The sequence below is a fragment of the Abrus precatorius genome, unplaced genomic scaffold (genome assembly GCF_003935025.1).
Source record: "Abrus precatorius isolate BTA unplaced genomic scaffold, Abrus_2018 Scaffold2, whole genome shotgun sequence".
NCBI classification, from domain to species: domain Eukaryota; kingdom Viridiplantae; phylum Streptophyta; class Magnoliopsida; order Fabales; family Fabaceae; genus Abrus; species Abrus precatorius.
The window spans coordinates 38,148,962-38,170,914 of NW_020874362.1; the positions used below are offsets into that span (position 1 = coordinate 38,148,962).

The 21,953-nt window shown below is 31.6% G+C and overlaps 4 protein-coding genes and 1 pseudogene across 4 annotated transcripts; 2 read left to right on the plus strand and 3 right to left on the minus strand.

The window, feature by feature from the left end:
• On the minus strand, positions 1 to 2,132 carry LOC113859999 (the record flags this gene model as incomplete). Its single annotated transcript, XM_027492637.1, has 4 exons — positions 1 to 159; positions 571 to 736; positions 1,815 to 1,882; positions 2,049 to 2,132. Coding segments are annotated over 4 exons (477 nt in total), but the record flags the coding sequence as incomplete, so codon positions are not given.
• A 2,744-nt stretch (positions 2,133 to 4,876) lies between these two features.
• On the minus strand, positions 4,877 to 6,056 carry LOC113860001 (annotated as a pseudogene).
• A 775-nt stretch (positions 6,057 to 6,831) lies between these two features.
• LOC113858880 (probable LRR receptor-like serine/threonine-protein kinase RFK1) lies at positions 6,832 to 8,613 on the plus strand. The gene is made up of 5 exons (XM_027491670.1): positions 6,832 to 6,975; positions 7,065 to 7,275; positions 7,530 to 7,764; positions 7,848 to 7,998; positions 8,117 to 8,613. The coding sequence occupies exons 1-5, from the start codon at positions 6,841 to 6,843 to the stop codon at positions 8,486 to 8,488; spliced, it is 1,104 nt and encodes a 367-aa protein (XP_027347471.1). The 5' UTR covers positions 6,832 to 6,840; the 3' UTR covers positions 8,489 to 8,613.
• On the minus strand, positions 8,570 to 11,635 carry LOC113860002 (dynamin-related protein 4C-like). Its single transcript, XM_027492638.1, has one exon. The coding sequence runs from the start codon at positions 11,633 to 11,635 to the stop codon at positions 9,596 to 9,598; it is 2,040 nt and encodes a 679-aa protein (XP_027348439.1). The 3' UTR covers positions 8,570 to 9,595.
• Positions 11,636 to 15,715: 4,080 nt separating this feature from the next.
• LOC113860003 (protein NRT1/ PTR FAMILY 4.5-like) lies at positions 15,716 to 19,690 on the plus strand. The gene is made up of 5 exons (XM_027492639.1): positions 15,716 to 15,863; positions 16,257 to 16,474; positions 17,464 to 17,907; positions 18,409 to 18,536; positions 18,823 to 19,690. The coding sequence occupies exons 1-5, from the start codon at positions 15,716 to 15,718 to the stop codon at positions 19,688 to 19,690; spliced, it is 1,806 nt and encodes a 601-aa protein (XP_027348440.1).
• Positions 19,691 to 21,953: the final 2,263 nt, after the last annotated feature.

Sequence of the window (21,953 nt, forward strand, 5' to 3'; positions counted from 1 at the left end):
CTATGTGACACGGATTAGAAGAATAACCATGACAAATACACATGTCATCACAAACATCACAAGCCACGTTAAGCAAGAAGTCTTGGAACTCTCCGAGTATATTGCTGTTGCTCGCCGCGCCAAACTATGCTCAATGGCCTTCTCGGTAGAATCAAGTATCTGCAAGCGAATTCATTTGGTTAACACCTCATCTTTTAAACTCTCAAATGTGAGATAATTGTCAACAAAAAAAATGAGGTTGTGATTAATTAATCGACCTATGGTATTTTAAATGGGCAAATTTGTGTGTTATGTACCAAGTAAATTAATATATCCACATTCACAAATTTTACAATAAATACAAATATAAAAAGAAGTTAACAATTAATGCATTTGAAAAAGGGTCTTTGTTTCTTATATTCAGGACCCAAAAAGAGTTGGTAGTTGTTTCTTATAAATAGGACAAAAAATAATGTTATAAGATAAACTTCCACGATGGTAACTAGATTACTGTTATAATATAACAACCATATAAAGATTATTCAATCCTAATAATTGAATATTGAATGGTGCAACTATATTATCACTCACTTCTGTCAAGATCATGCTAGTTAGAATAGCATGATTCGCGATTCGATGCAGTTTTGCATCTGAAAGATACAAATCGCAGGGTGTATCGGGTTTGTTCCAGAATCGCAGCTTGAATTGCCTGAATCGATGCTCAATCGGGATTCTTGTCCGCGACCGACGCACAATTCTGCCACAGATCGCGCATGACCCGGTTTAGTTGTGTTGCTTCCTCTGCATGTGTGTGTGACTGGGTGGATACTGGATTCTCTTCTTTACATTTATTTTTTGGTGTTGATTGCTGCTGCACATGCAAGTTTGAATTGCTCCTGGGTGTTAGTCGCTGTAACTGTGATTTTACTTTGGGTGTTTGAATACGAGCCTCTCTGTTTTCATTTGTAGACTCTATTTTTTATTCTTTTTCTTAGTTGCATGTTTTTTAGCCCTTTTTTTGTCAGCATTTGTCTAGCAGGGCCATATGAATAGCTTAGACATTCCAAGGTGTGGGCTGGGCCATTTGAATAGTTCAAACAATAGGTACTATAGAAAAATGCTTTACTTTATTTTTTTTTTTATAAAAACTTATCTTATTTAAATAAATGAATAAAAATATATTTTTTATAGAATTATAATTTTTATGAATTATAATATATATTTCTAATTAAATTTTATTAAATAATATCTATGATTTTAAGGTTATTTTATTTATTTATGATATTTTATATGTATATATATATATTTATTTAAATATAATTTTATATTTTACAAAAGATCTTATGTTTATGTTATGATCTTCTAATTTATAGATGATTTATACAGTTATAACCTCTTTTTTAGGGTCATTCTGGTTGATGTAATTTAAATTTTTGTACTATGTTTTATTTTATTAATTATATAATAAAATTAATATTTTACTATAAAATATTAATACAGGGATGAATTTAATTTTTTTTATATTAAATTTTTTTTAGTATATTTTTAAGAAAAAAAAAGTATATCTGATTTATTTTATGTATTTCTGTTCCATGGAATTTTTAAAACTTTTGGCGCCAAACCCTACCCCCCATCCCCTTCTCCCTACAATAAAAAGAAAAGACCATGAAGATCTGTCCCTACTATTTATGGTATATTAGAAAAAATTAAGGGTAGATTACAATTACCAGATGACTGAGCTACAATTTCTAAACAAATACTGAAATGATATAATCTCACTTATAATTCCTTAACATCTATATCTATCAGATTTTAAATAAAGAGGCACACAATACCTCGGTAAGCCTTCCTGTGTCCTCTCTTCAGCCAACTGTTCCAATTGTTCTCGCAAAGTAGCAACATACTGCAGCCAGAATCAACAAATGATTAATTTTGTGTTTCCCATAGTTAATAAATGACTAAATGAAATATCATTTCAAAAAAATTGGAAAAAATATTATAACTGAGATTAACATAACCTGATAACCCTAAAATGACCTGTCAAGCTCAAGACTTATCTGCAGACTTACATGTACAAGTTTCGCCTGGTTTAGCTGCTGAGGAGCAGCTGCAAGCAGTCTTCTTAAGTTTACTTCTGTTTTACTGATCCCATTCGTGCAGTGTTCGGTATCAGATTATCTATAAATCAAAAGTTACAGGCAAAGAAACAAAAGTTATTAAGTTAAAAGCAAAATAAAATTATTAGTACACTATAAGGATGATGACAAAGGTAAAATTAAAGACGGAAATAGTCAAAGGATCTTAGAACCCAAAAACCAGAACGTTCTGTTTATAACAAAGGTGTTTTTAGAAAGCATGAATAATTTTGCAGACCTAATTATACAATACTAAAAATCTATAAAGCGAAAAATTGCTAATTGGAAAATCATGACCCATTGCATTCTCAAATGCACTATGCACGCCTAGAAATTCATTGAATTTACACAATCACAGAATTGAATTGAAAACATCGGTTTCTTTGCAACGGTAATGTGGTTGGGATTCGGTACCTGAAATATCACAGCTTTCGATTCGATTCAGTGAAATTTTGCGAAATAAAAGGTTGTCATCAGAATGCTGACATGGTTCTGGTCGTGTGGTGGCTACGTATCATTGATTTGATGCGGACTAGGTTTTGGTTTTTGAAGGGAGATCTGTGTTAGGCAAAGATGGCCAAGGTGGTTTCGGTTCTTCTCCAGAGGAAGGAGGACTAAATAGTAATAATAATATTAAATAAAATGAAGTAAGAACTGTTTAGCAATAATATTAATAAACTAAGGATGTCTTAACTTTACTAATTATTTGTTCTTTTAAAATCTTGTAATTTTTTTTTTTACATTTTTAACATTTTATAAAAAAAAATTTGCTATAAAAGTGTTATTTGTTTATTTTTTATTTCATTTCTTTAAATATGGGCAGTTCTTATTTAGTTCCTTGTTTTGAAGAGATCAAATGCTAAAGTTATATTATATATGAGGAATAAATGAAAAATTAGTAATAGTCGTAAAGATAATATATATATAGTATTTAGATAGATTAAATGGTAAACAAAATTCACAAAGGACCATTTGATTAAAAAAATATAGTGAAGACTTGTTTAAAATAAATTTCAATATAGGAATCACTAAAAAATTGTCAACTTTCAAAAGATTGAAAACACAAGTAAACTATTAATAATTATAATAAAAAGTGATTTAATTATAAATTTGTCCCTTTACTTAATATTTTTTTTAATTTTTGTCTTTACATGAAAAAACTTACATTTTAATTTTTATATAAAAAATCATTGACAAGTGAATACCTATTATTTATCAAAGTTAAAATAATATTAAATTTAATCCTGATATTATTTTTTATGTTAATCCTTACAATTATAATTTGTTTTAGTTATTATATATAAAAATTATATTTAAATCCTTTGAATGACATTATTTTTATTCTGATTCCCAGTTCCCACTAACACCACTGTAACTTCGATAAACGGTGGAGAGTAATTTGTTAATCAACTGTAATATCTCCAACCTGATCTATTATCCATTAAGAAAGGAAGGTTTCATTCTTCCATGTGTAATGCTCTCGTGAATTCTTATTCTCGCTCAAAAATTTCACATTCTTTCACTCTTTTCTATTTTTTTCTTTTTATTTGCTTGTTATGGTACCAGTTCTGCAGAAGCACTACATTTACGTTATATTTTGTACGGTAGGGGAAGCAAAATTTTATCTTCCGAATATTTGGTTTAAACAGATAAAATTTTAAAATAATTTTTAAGCGTTATTTTTGCATTTTCAGTCCCAAGCAAATTGAACTTCAAGCTAGAGTTAGAATTGAAATTTGAAGAATATTATCAACGCATTCTTTAACATACTCTTAATTATTAACTAAAATTTATTAAAAACAATTAAGTCTCATTATTTTTTAATCTTAATTATTATTTTTCTCTGATATTTTTTATTTTTTAATAAATTTTAACTAAATATTAAAAAAAGTATGTTATTTACATTCTTTCCTGTTGAAAGGAGCTTGTGTCTCTTTAATGTTTCTTTGAATAAACCTATAACTTCAATATTATGAAAAAATATTCTTACTTTTGTGGTGATTTTGTTAAAGCAATTTTTCAGAAAGGTTTAGGTATTCACATGGCTAAGGTTCCTAGATAGAATTCACACTAGAGAGTGAACTTCATTAGAAGGGAATTAGAATTGATTAACCTCACACTTGTCTATGTCCTCTATGCAATGATCAAGAGGAATCTATCAATCATCTTTTTTTCTCCTACTCATTTGCTTTACAGTTGTGTTTGGACTCACTAATATATTCATGGCCAAGATTCAATGCTTCTCCTCGTATTGATGGTAAAGCCCACTTTTCTTATCATTTGAATCTTGTTAAGGTACAAAGTTACGAAGAAATGGATGATATCTTGGCTTATTATTGTATGGTGCATATGGCTTCACAAAAATTGTAAAGCCCACTTTTCTTATCATTTGAATCTTGTTAAGGTACAAAGTTACGAAGAAATGGATGATATCTTGGCTTATTATTGTATGGTGCATATGGCTTCACAAAAATTGTAAAGCCCACTAATGATTTGGTATCCTCATCCCTGACAATATATCACACATATGTATTTATCATACCAACCCTTGACAAGAATGTATTTTTAAGATCAGACATTCAAAACGCCTTAAATCACAACATATGGTCGCCTGAAGTGGTTTAGGGATCACGGATTCAAAAACGAAAACTTCCGAGTCTGAAATTCATAATCTAAATAAATGATATCCTACTCATTGCTAAGAAGAGAACAGAAACAAAATATTGTAGCAAATACAAAAATGAAGTAACCAAATCAAGAACTCATGCCATTATCTTGGCAGACCTAACATAAAGACTGTCCACGACTTTCCCAATATTAGAAATGGTTTCTAAAGTTGCAGGGCATATTGCATCAGTTTTGGGATCATCAAATATGACAAGGCATCCAGCACCTTGATCCAATGTCCCAGCAAACTTCTTGTCCAAAATCATCTGAGACAACTTTCGCTCCATGTGATCTACGGGAAGTTCGATTAGTTCAGCAATATGTGCAATCTCAACCTTTGAGAATGGCTCAATCAATCTGCAAAGATTCTGCTCCAGGAGAGTATCATACAGGGATGACATGTGCCTGTGAACAATTGGATCTTCCTCCAACTGGGCCTTGTAATCACGCAAAGCAATTTCAAATAACTTCAACGATCGCTTAGCATGAGCATCGGCAACAGCTTTCATGGCATCCAAGTCAGGCCCAACATATTGGAGGCCAGCTTTAGAAGATATAATTCCAGCCACATCATCAGCTTGGCTCACCATGATCTTACACAATAACATGTATTTGAGGCTGAAGACAGCCTTGGGTTCTTCAAGAGCATTGAAAGACTCAAATGCTTCAAAGAAATAACTATATGTAGTTTTATAATCCTTCTCAGCATGAAGAATTCCACTCTGCAGATCTATGGCACCTTGTTAAGCTAGAGGAACATAAATAGCATTTGCAGCTGTTCTTGCAGCCGTGAGGGCAGCTTTTTCCTTGGGAAGGTTTCTTGAAGAGAAGTGCAGCTTGCTTTCAAGCAAGTCTATGTCTACAAGTAGAAGCAAGTCTATATCTGAGACTGATTCCTATTTATGTTTATGTGTGCTCAAGAGTTCAGTAAAATGACCCTTTTACTTGCAACATTAGTAATTCTCTCAACTAATTATTTGTTCTCATTACCACAGGGCTTTGTATAAAATTTGGAAAATTGTTAATAATTACCTTGGTCCTTTATTTCCAACGATAGTACTAACCTTCAACTATAGGATGGTGCTATATTTTGCCTGGTAATCTTTATTATTTGAGTAAGTTTATATATATAATTAAAGACATTGCATTGAGGATAGCTCTCTCATTATCCACTAGCATTCCTTATTCATATAGATGGATCATGAGCTTGTTTGTTTAATTTTTCCATTTCACTGTGTAAGAGAAATAAGCATAATTCACCTGTCCTTGGTACATCGAAGAATGGCATTGGATGTTTTTTCATGAATAACATTCAGTGGGTATGAAATGGAGTTTTACTATCTTAAATTGTTGGAACTTCAAAATTATTCTTGCATGTTGGAATTTGGTCCATTGTATTATTGTTGAGGACTTAGAAAGTAAAATTACTTCTCAATTCATTTATTAATGGTGACATGACTAGGCCGAGTTTCTCTAACTTTCTTTTGCCTCTGAACTAAGCTTCTCAATGTTTGAAGTTGCAGTTCTAATTTAAATATTTTGGTACCATTCTCTTTTATTGGACAATAAGATCTTATATATTTTTATTCTTTTCCAGATTCTAAACCTTGTTTAGACCGAAAAAATGCAAGGCATAAGATACTAGCTCTCTAGGCCTAGTCTTTATCATAGTTGGAATATTTTGGTGGAAAGGCTACATCAAAGGAATAATTACAAGAAAAAATGGTAAAAATTATCATATTATTGTTCATATTTTGGTGTAAAGGCTACATGCTCGAGTATTCCAACCTTTCAGTAACACGAAAAAAGGTTTTTTTTTTTTTTTTTCTTAATGCTGTGCATCTATTTGTTTATTGCCCCCATTGTTGGGATCCAATAGCCATTCAAGATTGGTGATAATGGTTTATTTTACTTTTCTATGGATGGTGTTTTATGTGAATAAATAATTTGCCTCCACTTAGTGCCTTTACGTTGACAAGCATTTCTATGTATATTGCACATAACAAGCTTTTGTACTTAAATACTCACTCTAAAACGAGCAGATACGTTGAACTTAAAAATGAATTGGACAGGTACAGAAGGAGGACGATATTCTCTGAAGGGGACATTTACGTTAAAACAAATTAGAGCTGCCACAGATGATTTTAGTCCTGCAAACAAGATTGGAGAAGGTGGTTTTGGTCCTGTCTACAAGGTATTAGGGTGAACACTCCACTTCCTTCCAAGTATAAAATTTCTGCTTGTCCATAGGATGTAAAATTCTAAATAACTGTTGGATTGCAGGGTCAATTATCTGATGGTACATGGGTTGCAGTCAAACAACTCTCGTCAAAGTCCCGACAGGGAAACCGTGAATTCTTAAATGAGATAGGCGTGATATCTTGTTTGCAACACCCTAATCTTGTGAAACTTCATGGATGTTGCATTGAAGGGGATCAATTGATATTGGTATATGAGTACATGGAAAATAATAGCGTGGCCCGTGCTTTATTCAGTGAGTTTCCACCCAGCTGTGCAAAATCTTATCCTCTTCCATCTTTCTGGATACAAAATAAGGACTGAATGCTACTACTAGCTGTTTTTTCATCGTTTTTTCTACACAAATTAATTCAGTTACTACTGTGCTTAGCTTGTTATACATTAGATACTTTTTTTTTTCCAATTATATCATTATGTAGTAGAGAAATAGAAATTTGAGAGCATGATTCATATTAATTCTGTCATAACTTCTCTTTGCTCCTTCTATAGGCTCAGAAAATCAGCTTAAACTTGACTGGCCAACAAGGCTTAGAATCTGTATTGGGATAGCAAAAGGTCTTGCATTTCTTCATGAAGAATCAAGACTCAAGATTGTTCATCGAGATATCAAAGCAACTAATGTGTTGCTGGACGGGAATTTAAACCCTAAAATATCAGACTTTGGGTTGGCTAGGCTTGATGAAGAGGAGAAGACCCATGTCACCACCCGAGTGGCAGGGACAATGTAAGTAATATCTCCCTTGACAATGCAAATCTAATAACTGTTTTCCTGACCCCAAATTTGAATCTGTTAATTTTATATTGTAGAGGATATATGGCAACAGAATATGCATTATGGGGTCACCTAACTTACAAGGCTGATATTTATAGTTATGGAGTTGTGGTCTTGGAAATTGTTAGTGGGAAGAATAATAACAGTTACATGCCAAGCGATAATTGTGTTTGCCTTTTAGACAATGTATTCTACTATGTCTCAAATCCTTATCCATTTTTGGCACTACAAATCCCTTTTGTTTTGGGAGTTGTCCAAAGCAAATATTTCTATCTCCAGTATGTAACAAAAGTTCACATTGCAGGCATATCATCTGCAGCATACTGAAAAATTAATAGAACTGGTGGATGAAAAGTTGGGAGCAGCGGTAAACCCAATTGAAGCAATAAAGTTGATGAAAGTAGCTCTCATATGCACAAATGCATCGCCGTCACTGAGGCCTACAATGTCTGATGTTGTAAACATACTTGAAGGAAGAATGAGCATTCCAGATACTATCCCAGAACCAAGTGCTTTTAGTGAGGATCTGAGGTTTAAAGCCACGAGGGACATCCATCAACAAAGAGAAATTCATAGTTTGAGCACAAGCAAAACAGACAATTCAACAGGACTCCTTACACTTAGCTCTACCTCAGCATTTGGCAATGATATACATGAGATATGCTCAGAACCGTAATACATTATAACTTAGGGAGACCAACTGTAATGATCATTATTTTAGCAGATTGTAGAGATTTCACTCTATTTTTATAATATATTGACATGATGATTTCATAATGTAGACCGTAGTGTGTGTTTCTTCACTGCTCTGTATAATGGTATTTTTTTTGTCCTTTTTTCCCTGCTATGGTGATTAAGAGGGGCAGGGGGATTCCCTTTAACTATATAATTTTGGGAAATCAAGTTATACGCCTCAACACAAAAACAACACCCGAGATAAGGGTAAATCAATTTTTTAATTTGAACTACGTACAACTAGCACTTTCCCAATTGCAATAAAGATATTTTTATTAAGTCTTATATAAAATGAAATTTTTATGCTTAATTAAACTACTTTTGGTGTTGCATGTGAATATTAGGGCAATAAAAAAAACTCATCGACTGCTTCATGTAAGATTTAAAACCTACTTTCCTAGTCTTTTTTACAAAAAATAAAATAAAATATTTTTTTGTCCTTATTATAAGAAACAAATGATAAATTAAAGATACATTAATTGTTAAATTTTTTTTATAATATCATTAAATATATAAATTACTAACTACATAGTTTAATATCGAGTATTTTTATAATAAAATTTATATTTATAAAAAAAAATAACATATTTCATTACTTTTCTTGGTCTTGATGATTTCGTCTTTTGTTCCTTATAAAAAGAACCGAAATGAATATCATATTATGTAAATATTTATGTAATTTACAAACATTTAAAAAAATGATGGTACAAACATACGGATTTATAGATTTTCAGCTTTATTATTATTCCTATAATATTAGCCTTTTACAAGCTTCTTCCCTAAGAGTCATTGGAATAACTGGTTGAAAAATTGTAAACATTTTTAGCATCAAATGACAACATAGTTCCTTTCTGAATCTACTATTATATTGTTCTAAATTTTAAATTGACCAAATGAAAGCAAGCATTAGGATGATAATATATTAAAGGCACGAGAAGCCACACAAATAAATAATTGAAAATAACCAACTTCAAATTTTTTGTACTTCAATATAACTAAAGGCTTCGGCAGCAGGACGGGATAATATGACCAACATTGAAGAAAACTTCTAAACATCACCGTAGGCTCCAATTCGATCCATTATGTTAGCCACCGTTTCCTTGCTCTCCCTCAAAACATGGACAGTCCGTCGAAGCTTTTCACGCTTGCCAGAAATAGAAGGAGATTCCTCCAGCAATCTCTCAACTCCACCACCTTTTGGAGATAACAGATCATAAACAATTTCTTTCTCGAAATCCATGTTAACAAGCTTGTTAATACTAAGCATCAAATGAAGAGCAATACTATCTATCAGCCTCCTTTGTACAATCTTCCAATATGAAATCATTCTCACCTTTAAATCAAAACTCTGAGCAACCACAGATGAAGAGTACGCCCTCAGATGACCAACATCAATATCCCCAACTCGTTCAAGATTCACACGGGACGGTTTATCCACATTGTTGAAAACTGCATTCAAAAAAACATCTTGCTGAGATATTAGCTTATTGTATTGCTCCATGAAGTCGGTGTTACACGTGTAATCCGTATGCTTCTCCATTTCAACAGTTTCCAAAACATGCTTGATTGAATTTTCCTTCTTCTTGGTAATAAGAGCCTCCCCAGCACGCTTTGTTGACAGCTGAAGCTGATAATAATTCTCAGAGTGACGCATTAGGATAGAAATCACAACTTCCTCAAGATAATTCCATACATTATCAACAAAGCCTATAGGCATCTTTGCAATGCCATTGACCTTCCTTTGCAGTATAGTAAGAAAAGCAGTGCGTGGCATGAAATTAGGCAGACCTATCCACTTCGCTTCCTCAAGGACCTTTATCTCATCCATCAGAAAATTCTTTGTGGCATCACTTTCAGCACAGTTGTAAAGATCACGTGAGTAAGAATCAAGCATTTCCACCAACCGAGCGGTGCAATGCATTTTTTTGTTCTCAGGGTACTCATCAAATTCACCTCTGAGAAGAACCTTTCTAAGTGCCTCTTTCGATAATCCAATAATTTGCATGAAAGCAGTCATGGCATCAGCTACTGAGGTCAAGTTAACAGGCAGTTTTTCTAACTCAGACAAATTGTTAGCAAGCTTCTCATTGATCTTCTTCACAATCCCTGGCAATGTTTTGGATATAATCATAGCTTGAACCTGAACCAGCTTTTGAGCCAAAACTGGAATACCAACAATAGATTTATCTATTTTGGAAAGAAGTGGGTGAGACTCAAACAGCACATTCTCTTCCATTCTGGCTTCCTCATAAGACTCGTCTCCAATGCGGTTTCTCACACACACATAACCAAGGCCAATGTTCACATCATCGGCAGTAACCTTCTCTAACAAGCCTTCAGGAGACTTGTCAGCTTTCGTGACCACAGCCAGTGTTCTCAATCCAGTTTTATCAACACTCTGAGACATCCTAATGGACTCACAAGTAGTAAAATCAACAGAGGCAGAGAGAACATTTAAGATAATGCTTTCTTCTGGCTTTATATACTCCATGATCATGTCCTTAATCTGGTCATAAATATTCTCAGGTTGTCCATGAACTGGGACCCGGGTTATCCCAGGAAGATCAACCATTGCCAGATCAGGAACACCATTCTTCTTCACCAACAAAGTCAAAGGGGTGTTGCAAATCCCTTTTCCAAGGCCTGCAAGCTCTTCTGTGGCAATATTTATTGCATCAGAAACATGTGCTTCATCAGTTGAAATGCTTTTACCATTGAACTCTAACACAAGCTCAGGCTTTGGAAGAGGGTGGTTTTGGAGCCTCATAACCAAGGGCACCCTGGTACAAATTCCTTGGCCACGTGGCAAACTAATACCAGCAAGAGATTCTAGAACACTTGACTTGCCAGAAGATTGGTCACCAACAACAACAATGGTAGGAAGCTGAATCCCCTCTTTTGCAATGTTAAGGCGCCTAAGGTTTTCAACGGCATCAAGAACTGGACGAATCTTCTCATTGTAAGAAGACACTATAGGTGCAACAGTTGCTGAAGGCTTAGGTTGTTCTGCATGGACTAATGCAAGTGAATATGAGTCATAAACACGTTGAGCAAAACTAACCTCAGTGGTTTTCTTTCTTCCGCCCATTTTCAGGTAACAACTACAAAGAAGGTGCAAAATGGATAGAGAAAGTTTGGTATGCTTATGGTTATGATGAATGATAAATCTTTTGCTTAAAAGCATATTTATAGCGAAACTAAAGGGAAAATGAAATGAAAGGACAAAGGGTCATGAAGAAAAGAAAGCACGCATGACATGAATTGAAGTATTCACGAGAATCGGAGTTACATTACAGTTGAACTGTTGGGGTCTTCCAAATTTAGGTAATTGAAAGGTTCCTCTCGTTAAATGCATAGAAGTTATTGCTTTAAATCTTAAGAGAATATTACGACGATTCAAGTATTCTCGGTGGTTTATTAATTCATCTGAGGAAAAACTGCTCAAGTTTTATTACCATTGAAATGATGATTATGCAGCCCTTTCCTAAATACACCATTTTGTTAATTTTTATACTAATGAGAAAATAAATAAGCATGCAATGAGACACAAACATGGGGGGTTAGTGTTCATGAAAAGTAATCCCTGAAGTGGTACCTATGAAGTACTCTCCATTATGATGACCGTTTTTGCTGACTCTTGGATTCGCAGATACAAATATGTTCTTATTTCTTATTTCTACGATCTTTGGTGTAAGAATAAAAAATAATCTTAATGTACTTCACAAACGTTCTGTTGACGTTATTATTTATCAATTTTTTTATTGTGTTTTTAAAGATATAATAGAAATTTATATACAATATTTTAATTTATTAATATTATTAAATACTATATTTTTAGTAAAAAATATTGTTTATTATTTTTCATTATTTGTCGTTAAACAAATGTTAACAAAATTAATTATTTATAATGTTAATAAAAGTGTTATGGTAAATAAAAATTCTATTTGAGAAGCGTTAGAACTTAGAATAGACGAGGACGACGTGATATTCATTGCAGTGTCAATGAAGAATCAAACGCCTTCTCTTTTTGAAGATATTTCTTTATAACGTTTATTTCTAATTAGTTGCCTAAACTTTTTTTTACGTGAATTACAAAATTGTGATATTTTGCAAATATAAAAAAAATAGATCATTTTATTATTTTTAAATTATTATATATATGTTTAAAAACTATTATCATATTTTGTAGTTTGCTTTATTTTCTTTTTCTTTTTCTGTTTACCAAAATAAAAAACACTAACAAGTGTCTTGGTGAATTCATATTTATTGATCATATTTGAAAAAAAAAATTATTCTCTAAAGAATATCATTTTGTAATAGGATTGAATTAAGAAAAACAGTTCATTAAACCGTGACAAATAAAGTGATCTTGAAGAAATCTTAAGATTAACAAGTTTCAAATTAATTTATTTTAATTAAAGTAAATAAATCATAAATATTTTTTTACTTTCAAATTAAGAAAAGAGAAAATAAAAATTGAATTAAAAATTTAAAAACCAAAGTCATCGCGGTACACGTTATTTTGAAAAATTACAATATCAAAAGGTTATATTATGACTAGATTATATTTTTAAAATAAAAGAAAATTTTTATTTTTGAATTAAAAATAAGAAACTACGAAAATTTAGTACATCAAACCCATAATTAATTATTATACACATAAATTTTTTATTATAATATGAACTGTTATTGCTTTCATAAGAAATAACGCTTATGCTAAAAACATATTAGTACATATGTCATCATTCTTTACATCCTTATTCAAAATAAAGTTAAAATAGAGACATCAAAACTTTACAGTCAGCAATCAGCAGTTATTATTTTGGTCACTAATAATCAGTGGTTCAAGTTTTAATAAAAGAATCTAAATAAAAAATTACAGTTTGCAAGCTAATAATATCCAATCGAGTGGGAGGATTCGGAGTACGATACATGAACATGACAAATCAATGACACAACATAATTAATTAATTTGCAGTCATAGTATTGTTTAATTAGCCGGCTAGCTAATTAATTAAATTTACATTTGATTGAGACCTCAACAAGTAGCTATAGAAGCAATAAGAGTGGGGTTCATGGCTGCTACCCCACTTGAACAAATAATCAATAAAGCAAATTATTGCAATTTCCACCATCGTTGAAATATTTATATAGTAAGATGTGAACCCTTCACATATCTATATACATTAGTCTGTTGGTATTCTTATAGATTTTAGGTAAAATTTAGCAAGAATACTTTCTTTTCTTTGTGACTGATCATGGTACACTGGATTATTTAGTTAATATATTGATTACTACTGCTATTAAAAAGATGTTTTCAGCAAAAAGATAATTTTTTTAATGAATGATCTCCAAAACAAGATGTTTCAATATACTATATTTTAGCCCTAAGTGATTGCAAACTATTCAAATATTGTCCTAGAGCTATGTCAGAAGAGGGAATATATTATTTAAGCTACTAAATGTTGATATTGTGTATATAATAATATTATATACAATTATTTTTATCTCCTAATTTTTTTACATACATGCATTCAAAAAATATATTTCGATTAAAAAGAAAAAAATCTTGAAAGTGCCTCCGAAAGTAGTACAAAAAACATTTTGCGCATACAAACTCAAGTGTTGGGAAGCTCTTGGACTATTTCTTGCTGGATAGTTGCTTTACTTACATGCATAACGTACAAAGATTTCAAATGCTGATATTTTGTAGAATATTTTCTCATGATTCTACGTCCATATCTCAGTATCAACTTGTGGGGGAAAAACATAACTAAATTCATTCTTAAAGGAGTCAAGGGGTTGGGCCACAATGAAGACAAATATGATGAGATTCTCAGCTTACGAATACTTGGATAATTCTCATCTTCCAAATTAAGCTAAAGGCAAGGATCATAGAATTAAGGGATTCATAAAAAGTCTCACTTTAGTTTTGAGCCAGGATAAATAGCTACTTGAGATTCTAATATGTAATTATATATGCTTATTGACATATTAGATGTTTGTATATCACTTAACTAAAGCGTTTGGAGTTGTGAGGTGCTTAATTATATATTTAAATTTTATCATGATCATACAAAGAAATTACTTAAAAGGCAAACCAATACTTTTTGCTTCGCATAAGTGGCTTTTTATTTTATTTTGAAACAACTATTCAAGATGTAAATTAATATAGGTTGAACCACTTTATTTAAGAAATGATTTCTTTAATGTGTTTACGCACAATAAGAATTTATATATTTATTAAAAATTACAGAAATTAATATATTAATAATGTTAAATATTATAATTTTTAATAAAAATTATTATTTATTAATTTTTTATTACATTTCCTTAGACATATGTTCGGAAAATTGTTTCAGAATATTCCATTAAATAAACGGTAAGTTAATTTAGATTGAATCACTTTCCTTTCCTATTATAGATGTCGTGTCTTTTATTTGCTACAACAAATGAGACTTGTTTCTGTCAAACAACTCTGAAATTCATATATCTTTTCTTTTCTCAAAATTTCTACTAATCTTTCTTGACAATGATAGCTAGAAAGTAGTCTTGAAACATATGGTAAACAGGATGCATTTTTTTTTTTCAAATTAAACTTAGATTATAAATAAGCTTGTTGTCACATAACATATGTGCCAGTAAATTGCTTATTTCTTGTGAAGTAGCTAGGTAAATAGGAAAGTGGGTAACTAATCTTAATATCTTATAGCCATTTTGTTATCATCATTATGGTCCTTGCTGATGCTGATACAAAACTACCTTCGAATCTTTCTTTTCTAAAGTCGGCAAATCCAATGTAATTCAATTTCGCTATCAACCAAGAACAGTACACCCTGCCTCCTTAGAACTGGTCATCAATCATCTGTATATGATAGTGATCTTAATTAAAATGCACTTGATGTACACATAATTATTTCTTTCAGATATATTTCTAAGTGAAGAATAATAAATATATAAGACAGAGATTGGTTTTCCTATTGGCATTGTGCTATATATAGTTCTTCCATCTTCTTTTGAATTGGCAACTTAAAAGTTTTAATTTCTCCAAAGTCATGGTACTTCATTTTTTTTTTTCTGTTTACATTTTGCATGCATGCACCCCATGTGCCTAACCGTTTTCAAGTTCTTTGCATGCCACTTATAACATGTTCATCTTATCATGTCCATGCAGGAAAATCCTGTAGTTAATGGGAATGTGGAGTGGATGGAGCAAGAGGAGGAAGGAGAGGTGGTTGATGGAAAAGTTGATTGGAAAGGAAGAAAAGCTCTGAAACAAAAACATGGGGGAATGAAAGTTTCATTGCTCATGCTGGGTAAAGGACTAATAACACTTTTATTTACATTAACATGAAAGATCGATGTAACTATATTAATAAAGGTGTGGATTATATCAGAGTATTAACCAGAAGCAAGATATATGATACTTAATTTATTTTCTCCTTTTCCTTTTGGATTCATAGTATGGCTTGAAAATGAAGGCGTTAGTCTTGCTCATGAGAACTATTCCCATTAGTGATATCATGGTGAACACTAACCGTTGCTAGAATTCAGGAATGTCGAAAGCCAAAGAGTAACTATATATATGATGTTTTATTGCATAAATTTATCCTACATGCACTACTTGTTTTTGGGTTAGGATTGTCTTTGCAATTTTTATTAATGTTCATTGATGCAGCCACTCTTATTTGCATTGGGTTTGGGTGCAGCCGCATTTGGTTTCGAGAACATGGCAACTCTATCACTAGCAGTGAACTTGGTGTCATACTTCAATGTGATCATGCATTATGAACTAGCAGATGCAGCTAACATGGTCACTGATTACATGGGTGTTAGCTACATACTCTCCATTGCGGTGGCCGTTATTGCTGACACTTGGATTGGCAGATACAAATCCGTTCTTATTTCAGGCTTCTTTGAGTCTTCGGTGAGATTCAAATATACCTACTTGAGTAACATTATTTTAACATCCAATTTGAATGTTTGTATTAGACACCTTATACAGTTATTATAGTATAACTGTTTTTTAATTTGTATAGGGTGTCTAATATAAACACTTAAACTAGTGTTAAAATAACATTAATCATGTATCATCTTTTAAAATACACAGCTATCCATATAATAGATGGTAGATAGCTCTTACATCATAGTAAAGTTACTATGTAGGCTCCAAATATCTTATTTGATATTTTCCCTTTTCCTAAGGTAAATGATATTAATTACCCTTTAATGGTTAACATGACCTATGCCAGATGTAGCCCAAAAGGAAGACAACAAATCCCAAAAGCAGACAACAGATGAGAACCCAAGGTCCTAGAAGTAGCAACGAGGCTTGGAAACCCAAAGCGTGTGTGGAATTGATCCCCTTCTCTCCCCCTTGCCCCTGTTTGCTAGAGGAGAGAAAATAAAAGGATAGAGAAATTTTAAAATTTAAATAAAAGAAAAAATAAGAAAAATAAAATTTATTTTCTTAAATTTTTTTAATCAAATAAAAGAAAATATATATCTATTTATATTTTTTTTTCACCCGTCTAAAGAAACCGTATAACAATGGATAATGTTTTGACAATATGCGTCTCTGTAATTTTAAAGAAGTACTTGTATTTGGACCCATATCTGCATTAATAATAATTTTAACACTCATATTTTTACCTGCAAGGTACTTATATATTGTATCCATATCCATCACCTACATTTTAGTTAACTTGAATAAGATTTTTATCATCTGACTGTTTAACAAACTAGTAAAAAATATGCTATTATAGTATCAATGATAAAATAATAATAAATGATTTGATATGTTAAAACATAGATATATATTTGACGTATATGTTAAAAGATCGAAAATAGAAAAGATTTGTTAAATAGAAAAAAGGAATGAGAAAAGCATGAGTATGTTGGGAACTTTTGTTACAGGGACTGGCATTGCTTGCAATACAGGCACACTTGGCTAGCCTGAAGCCACCACTTTGCAACGTGTTTGTGAAAGGTGCACATTGTGAAAAGCTTAGTGGGAACAATGAAGCATTTCTCTTCATTAGCCTTTACATGTCGGCCTTTGGGAGTGGAGGTGTGAAAGCTTCCTTACCATCACATGGTGCTGATCAGTTTGATGAAAGAGACCCCAAAGAAGCAATGCAAATGTCTACCTTCTTCAACCTTCTCTTATTTGCACTTTGCATTGGTGGTGCTGTCAGTTTAACATTAAATGTTTGGATAGAAGACCACATAGGATGGGACTGGGGCTTTGGCATCTCCACCATTTCTATTGTTGTGGGCATCATGATATTTGCCGTTGGATTGCCACTCTACCGAATTCATGTTGCACATAGGACAAATGCCATCATAGAGATCATACAGGTATACACCCTTTAAAATGTTATTCTTTAAGTGTTATTACTATTAGTTATCAATTAAGATTAAGGTTTCGCATTAATAAAATATTGACATTCATTGTTAGTACAAGTTATGAAGATAAAGCTCTAATTTTTATTAGTAAATGATATTTATGGAATTATACCTAAGTTTTGTCTAAATTATAATTATACTTTACTTCTTCTTGTCTTGTACAAGCACAGTATAAAACATAACTTTGTCTTGTTACATTTATAAATTTTGACACAGAACAGTGTTGAAGTTAGAATTGCTTCTTTTTTGTTTTATCATTGATAGATTCTCATGGAAACAAATTTACCTAAATTCAATTTTCTCACATATTGGGGAGAAATAATAGAAAGGATTTCGCTTTGAATTTGAAAAGTATTTTATTTTTTACCAGCAGAGTCAATAGTCGGAAGTTTTTAAGCTCTATATTGCATTGATCAGGCACTTTGTTTTAATTTTTTAGCATCTATTTTCCAGGTCTACGTTGCGGCAATTCGCAACAGAAACCTTCCCCTACCTGCAAATTCTGTAGAATTATACGAGATTGAACAAGACAAAGAAGCTGCTGTGCAAATAGAGCATCTACCTCATAGAGATATTTATAGGTTTAATACCACTCGTATCTAGAATATAGTTTGGATAAACTTTTTATTAAGTACTTGTAAGTAAGTTTAACATCATTCTTGTTTAAAATCAACTTATGTTAATTTTTTGTAGACACTCTTTGATTTAACATTTCTAAAAATTAACATGTATAGGTTGCTTTTAACTTACGAAAGAATAATTTATTTTACTCTAATTTTTTATTAATTGTTATTGAAAAGTTCACGTCAGGTGATCATAGCTTAAGTACTACAAGCGAATTCCAATGCATCAATTGATTTTGCACAGGTTCTTGGATAGAGCAGCCATCCAAAGAAACTCTGTTGTGCACCCTGTGAATCCTGAGGCTTCAAACCCATGGAGACTATGCAGAGTTACACAAGTAGAGAATGCCAAAATCATTTTAAGCATGGTACCAATATTCTGCTGTACAATTATAATGACCCTTTGTTTAGCACAGCTTCAAACCTTCTCTATTCAGCAAGGCTCCACCATGAACACTAGAATCACCAAGCATTTTAACATCCCACCAGCATCTCTACCAATCATCCCAGTTGTCTTCCTAATCTTCATAATTCCTTTCTATGATCGCATTTGTGTGTCTCTTCTAAGAAAATTCACTGGTATTCCAAGTGGCATTACACACTTGCAACGCATTGGAGTTGGCCTAATACTCTCTTCCATCTCTATGGCAATTGCAGCAATCATAGAGGTGAAAAGGAAAGGAGTTGCCAGAGACAACAACATGCTTGATGCCATTCCAGTGGCTCAACCATTGCCCTTGAGCATATTCTGGCTTTCTTTTCAGTACTTTGTATTTGGCATAGCTGACATGTTCACCTATGTGGGGCTTCTTGAGTTTTTCTATTCAGAGGCACCAAAAGGACTTAAATCTACATCAACTTGCTTCCTATGGTGCTCTATGGCCCTTGGCTATTTTCTAAGTTCTATATTGGTCAAAATTGTGAATAGAGCTACCAAGAATATTACTACAAGTGGAGGCTGGTTAGCAGGAAACAATATCAACAGAAACCATCTGAATTTGTTCTATTTGCTCCTCGCCATATTGAGCTTGATCAACTTCTTTGTCTATTTGCTCGTTTCAAGGAGGTACAATTACAGGCCTCAAGGCCCTACAGTTACAGGTGTCAATTAAGAGGAATAAGAATTGTGAGATAAAGGTTTAATATGATCATTATCTAGGGAGTAAAATATTAGTTTGCTGCTGTACTTTGGTTATTTGTCAAATGTACATGAGTATTAGAAAACATGTGAAGAGTGGCCGTGACAGACTTTTGCTCTACGCTGGTTATTATTGGGCAAATCTATCTCCTGTAATGTACATTTTAGTTACCACGTGTAGAAGAAATCTTGTATACATACCCAAAATAAAAAATTAAAATTGAAGACACCTATAAATTAATTTCACTTATTCAGGAGGGAATACGAGTAGAAGGGTATAGTTTCAGCTAAAGTTAATTTCGTCATGGGGTTAGGGGAGTTTTACTAATTGTCCAATTAAACTATATGTAATATGGATATGCAAGGCTATATGAGTGGATGCCATCATGCAGATTTCACTCTAATCGTGTGTGCTATTGAATTTGAGGTTAAGTATAGAGAAATTATTGTGTGATGGAAGCTATGGAATTGGTCAATCTTCAATTCTTTACATGTCATGAGATAAACTTCAGTGTAGCGTGAGTCTAAAATTTTTATATTGTTAATTAATTAGAATATACTGTAAAGTATATTTTTTATATTAATGAATACAAAAATTAAGAAATCTAGTTAATATAATTTTTTACTGTAAATATTTATAATTAAATAATGATATAAAAAAATTATTCTATCAACATATTTAAATTTAATTTATTTATCAAATTAACTTTCTCGTGTAGTTGATGTAACAGTTTCCATACATGTAATAATCTTTCCTGACTAGAAGGTTATTGTTTTGGTTGTTCCTCTAATTAATTGGAGAATGATGCTTAAATGGATAACCTGAGCCAATAAAACCCCTCTCAACACATTATAAATAATGGTAGGCTTTTACAACATAATTCTTTATTGATAATTATAGACATACGGACACACACATGCACTGACACCAGCAATATTATTTCTTAATCATTTTGCTGTGTTTCTTTTCTTTATTTGTGTAATTCTGTCTCTATTTTTTTTCTTCTAGATTTGATAAGATCATCAAAAAGGAAATCCCATCAAGCATTGTATACGAAGATGAAAAGGTTCTAGCATATAGAGATATTAATCCACAGGCTCTAGTTCATGTTCTACTCATTCCTAAATTTAGAGATGGATTAACACAATTTGGAAAGGTCACTAATCACCCCCTTTTTTTTTTTTGTACAGTAGCAAAAAATTTTAGATGATTCTTAATAATTAATTTCTTAATTGGTCTTATATAAATTTAATAAATAATATCGTAATTAATATTAATAATTTAAATATATATTTTAAATAGATAATTAATGCTAATCTATAAATATAAATATTTAAATTATTTTCTCTAATCTTTTTTATAAGAAACAAACAAAAAACATTTTCTTAGTTCTTATTATAAGAAATAAATAATAAATTTAAGATATATTAATTATGATTTTTTTTAATAATTTAATTTTTTATTTCTTATAAAAAATACTTGAAAAAGTATTACTATTTTAAAATATCAGTAAGTCATCAACTGAGACATAAAATAAAGATTCATCCAAATTGAATCTATCAATGTATTCTGTCTCTGTCAATGTGTACTTGAAACTAATTAAAAGAATGATAGACACATTAAACATTTTGCATAAGCTCAGATTTATAAATAAGAAGTTGCCAACTTCATGGCCTCCTTCCAATGTCAACTCAATCAATGTATTCGGTGTGGGCGATTCCACCGGAAGACCTGAGCGCCAGATTCACCAACTTCATGGCCTCCTTCCAATGCGATTTCGGCGGGCCCCAATTCCAACCGCACATCACCGTCGTCAAAATTGATTAATATTTAATATTTATAAAAATCAAAGATAAAATTGATATAAACTAAAATTATCTTCAACTATTATTAAATTAGAGATTTATTTTTATAATTTCAAAATAAAAAACTAGTAATTATAATTTTAATTGTAAATAGAGCTAGTGATAAATTTTTACAAAAATCTGTCACAAATTATAAAATTTTACTAATATATTTGTAAGTTAGAGCTTTAGTTTTTTTATACATATTATTTTATCTCACCAATTAATTTTTCTAGTTAAGTTAGTATTTTATGGACCAAATTCATAGTTAAAACATATTTAAAAAATTTGTGATCACAAGTCACTACAAATTCGTTATAAATTTCATTACATAAAATTAACGATTAAAAATTTTGTGATTGAAGAATTTCATTTTTTTTAACCAATATTTT

Bases quoted from the DNA above. Each gene is read 5' to 3' on its own strand.
- LOC113858880 (XM_027491670.1), top strand. From the start codon at position 6,841: ATGAATTGGACAGGTACAGAAGGAGGACGATATTCTCTGAAGGGGACA. The intron at 6,976-7,064 runs GTATTAGGGTGA...GTTGGATTGCAG, and splicing joins GTTTTGGTCCTGTCTACAAG to GGTCAATTATCTGATGGTAC. The intron at 7,765-7,847 runs GTAAGTAATATC...TTTATATTGTAG, and splicing joins ACCCGAGTGGCAGGGACAAT to AGGATATATGGCAACAGAAT.
- LOC113860002 (XM_027492638.1), bottom strand. From the start codon at position 11,635: ATGGGCGGAAGAAAGAAAACCACTGAGGTTAGTTTTGCTCAACGTGTT.
- LOC113860003 (XM_027492639.1), top strand. From the start codon at position 15,716: ATGCAGGAAAATCCTGTAGTTAATGGGAATGTGGAGTGGATGGAGCAA. The intron at 15,864-16,256 runs GTAAAGGACTAA...GTTTGGGTGCAG, and splicing joins AGTTTCATTGCTCATGCTGG to CCGCATTTGGTTTCGAGAAC. The intron at 16,475-17,463 runs GTGAGATTCAAA...CTTTTGTTACAG, and splicing joins CAGGCTTCTTTGAGTCTTCG to GGACTGGCATTGCTTGCAAT.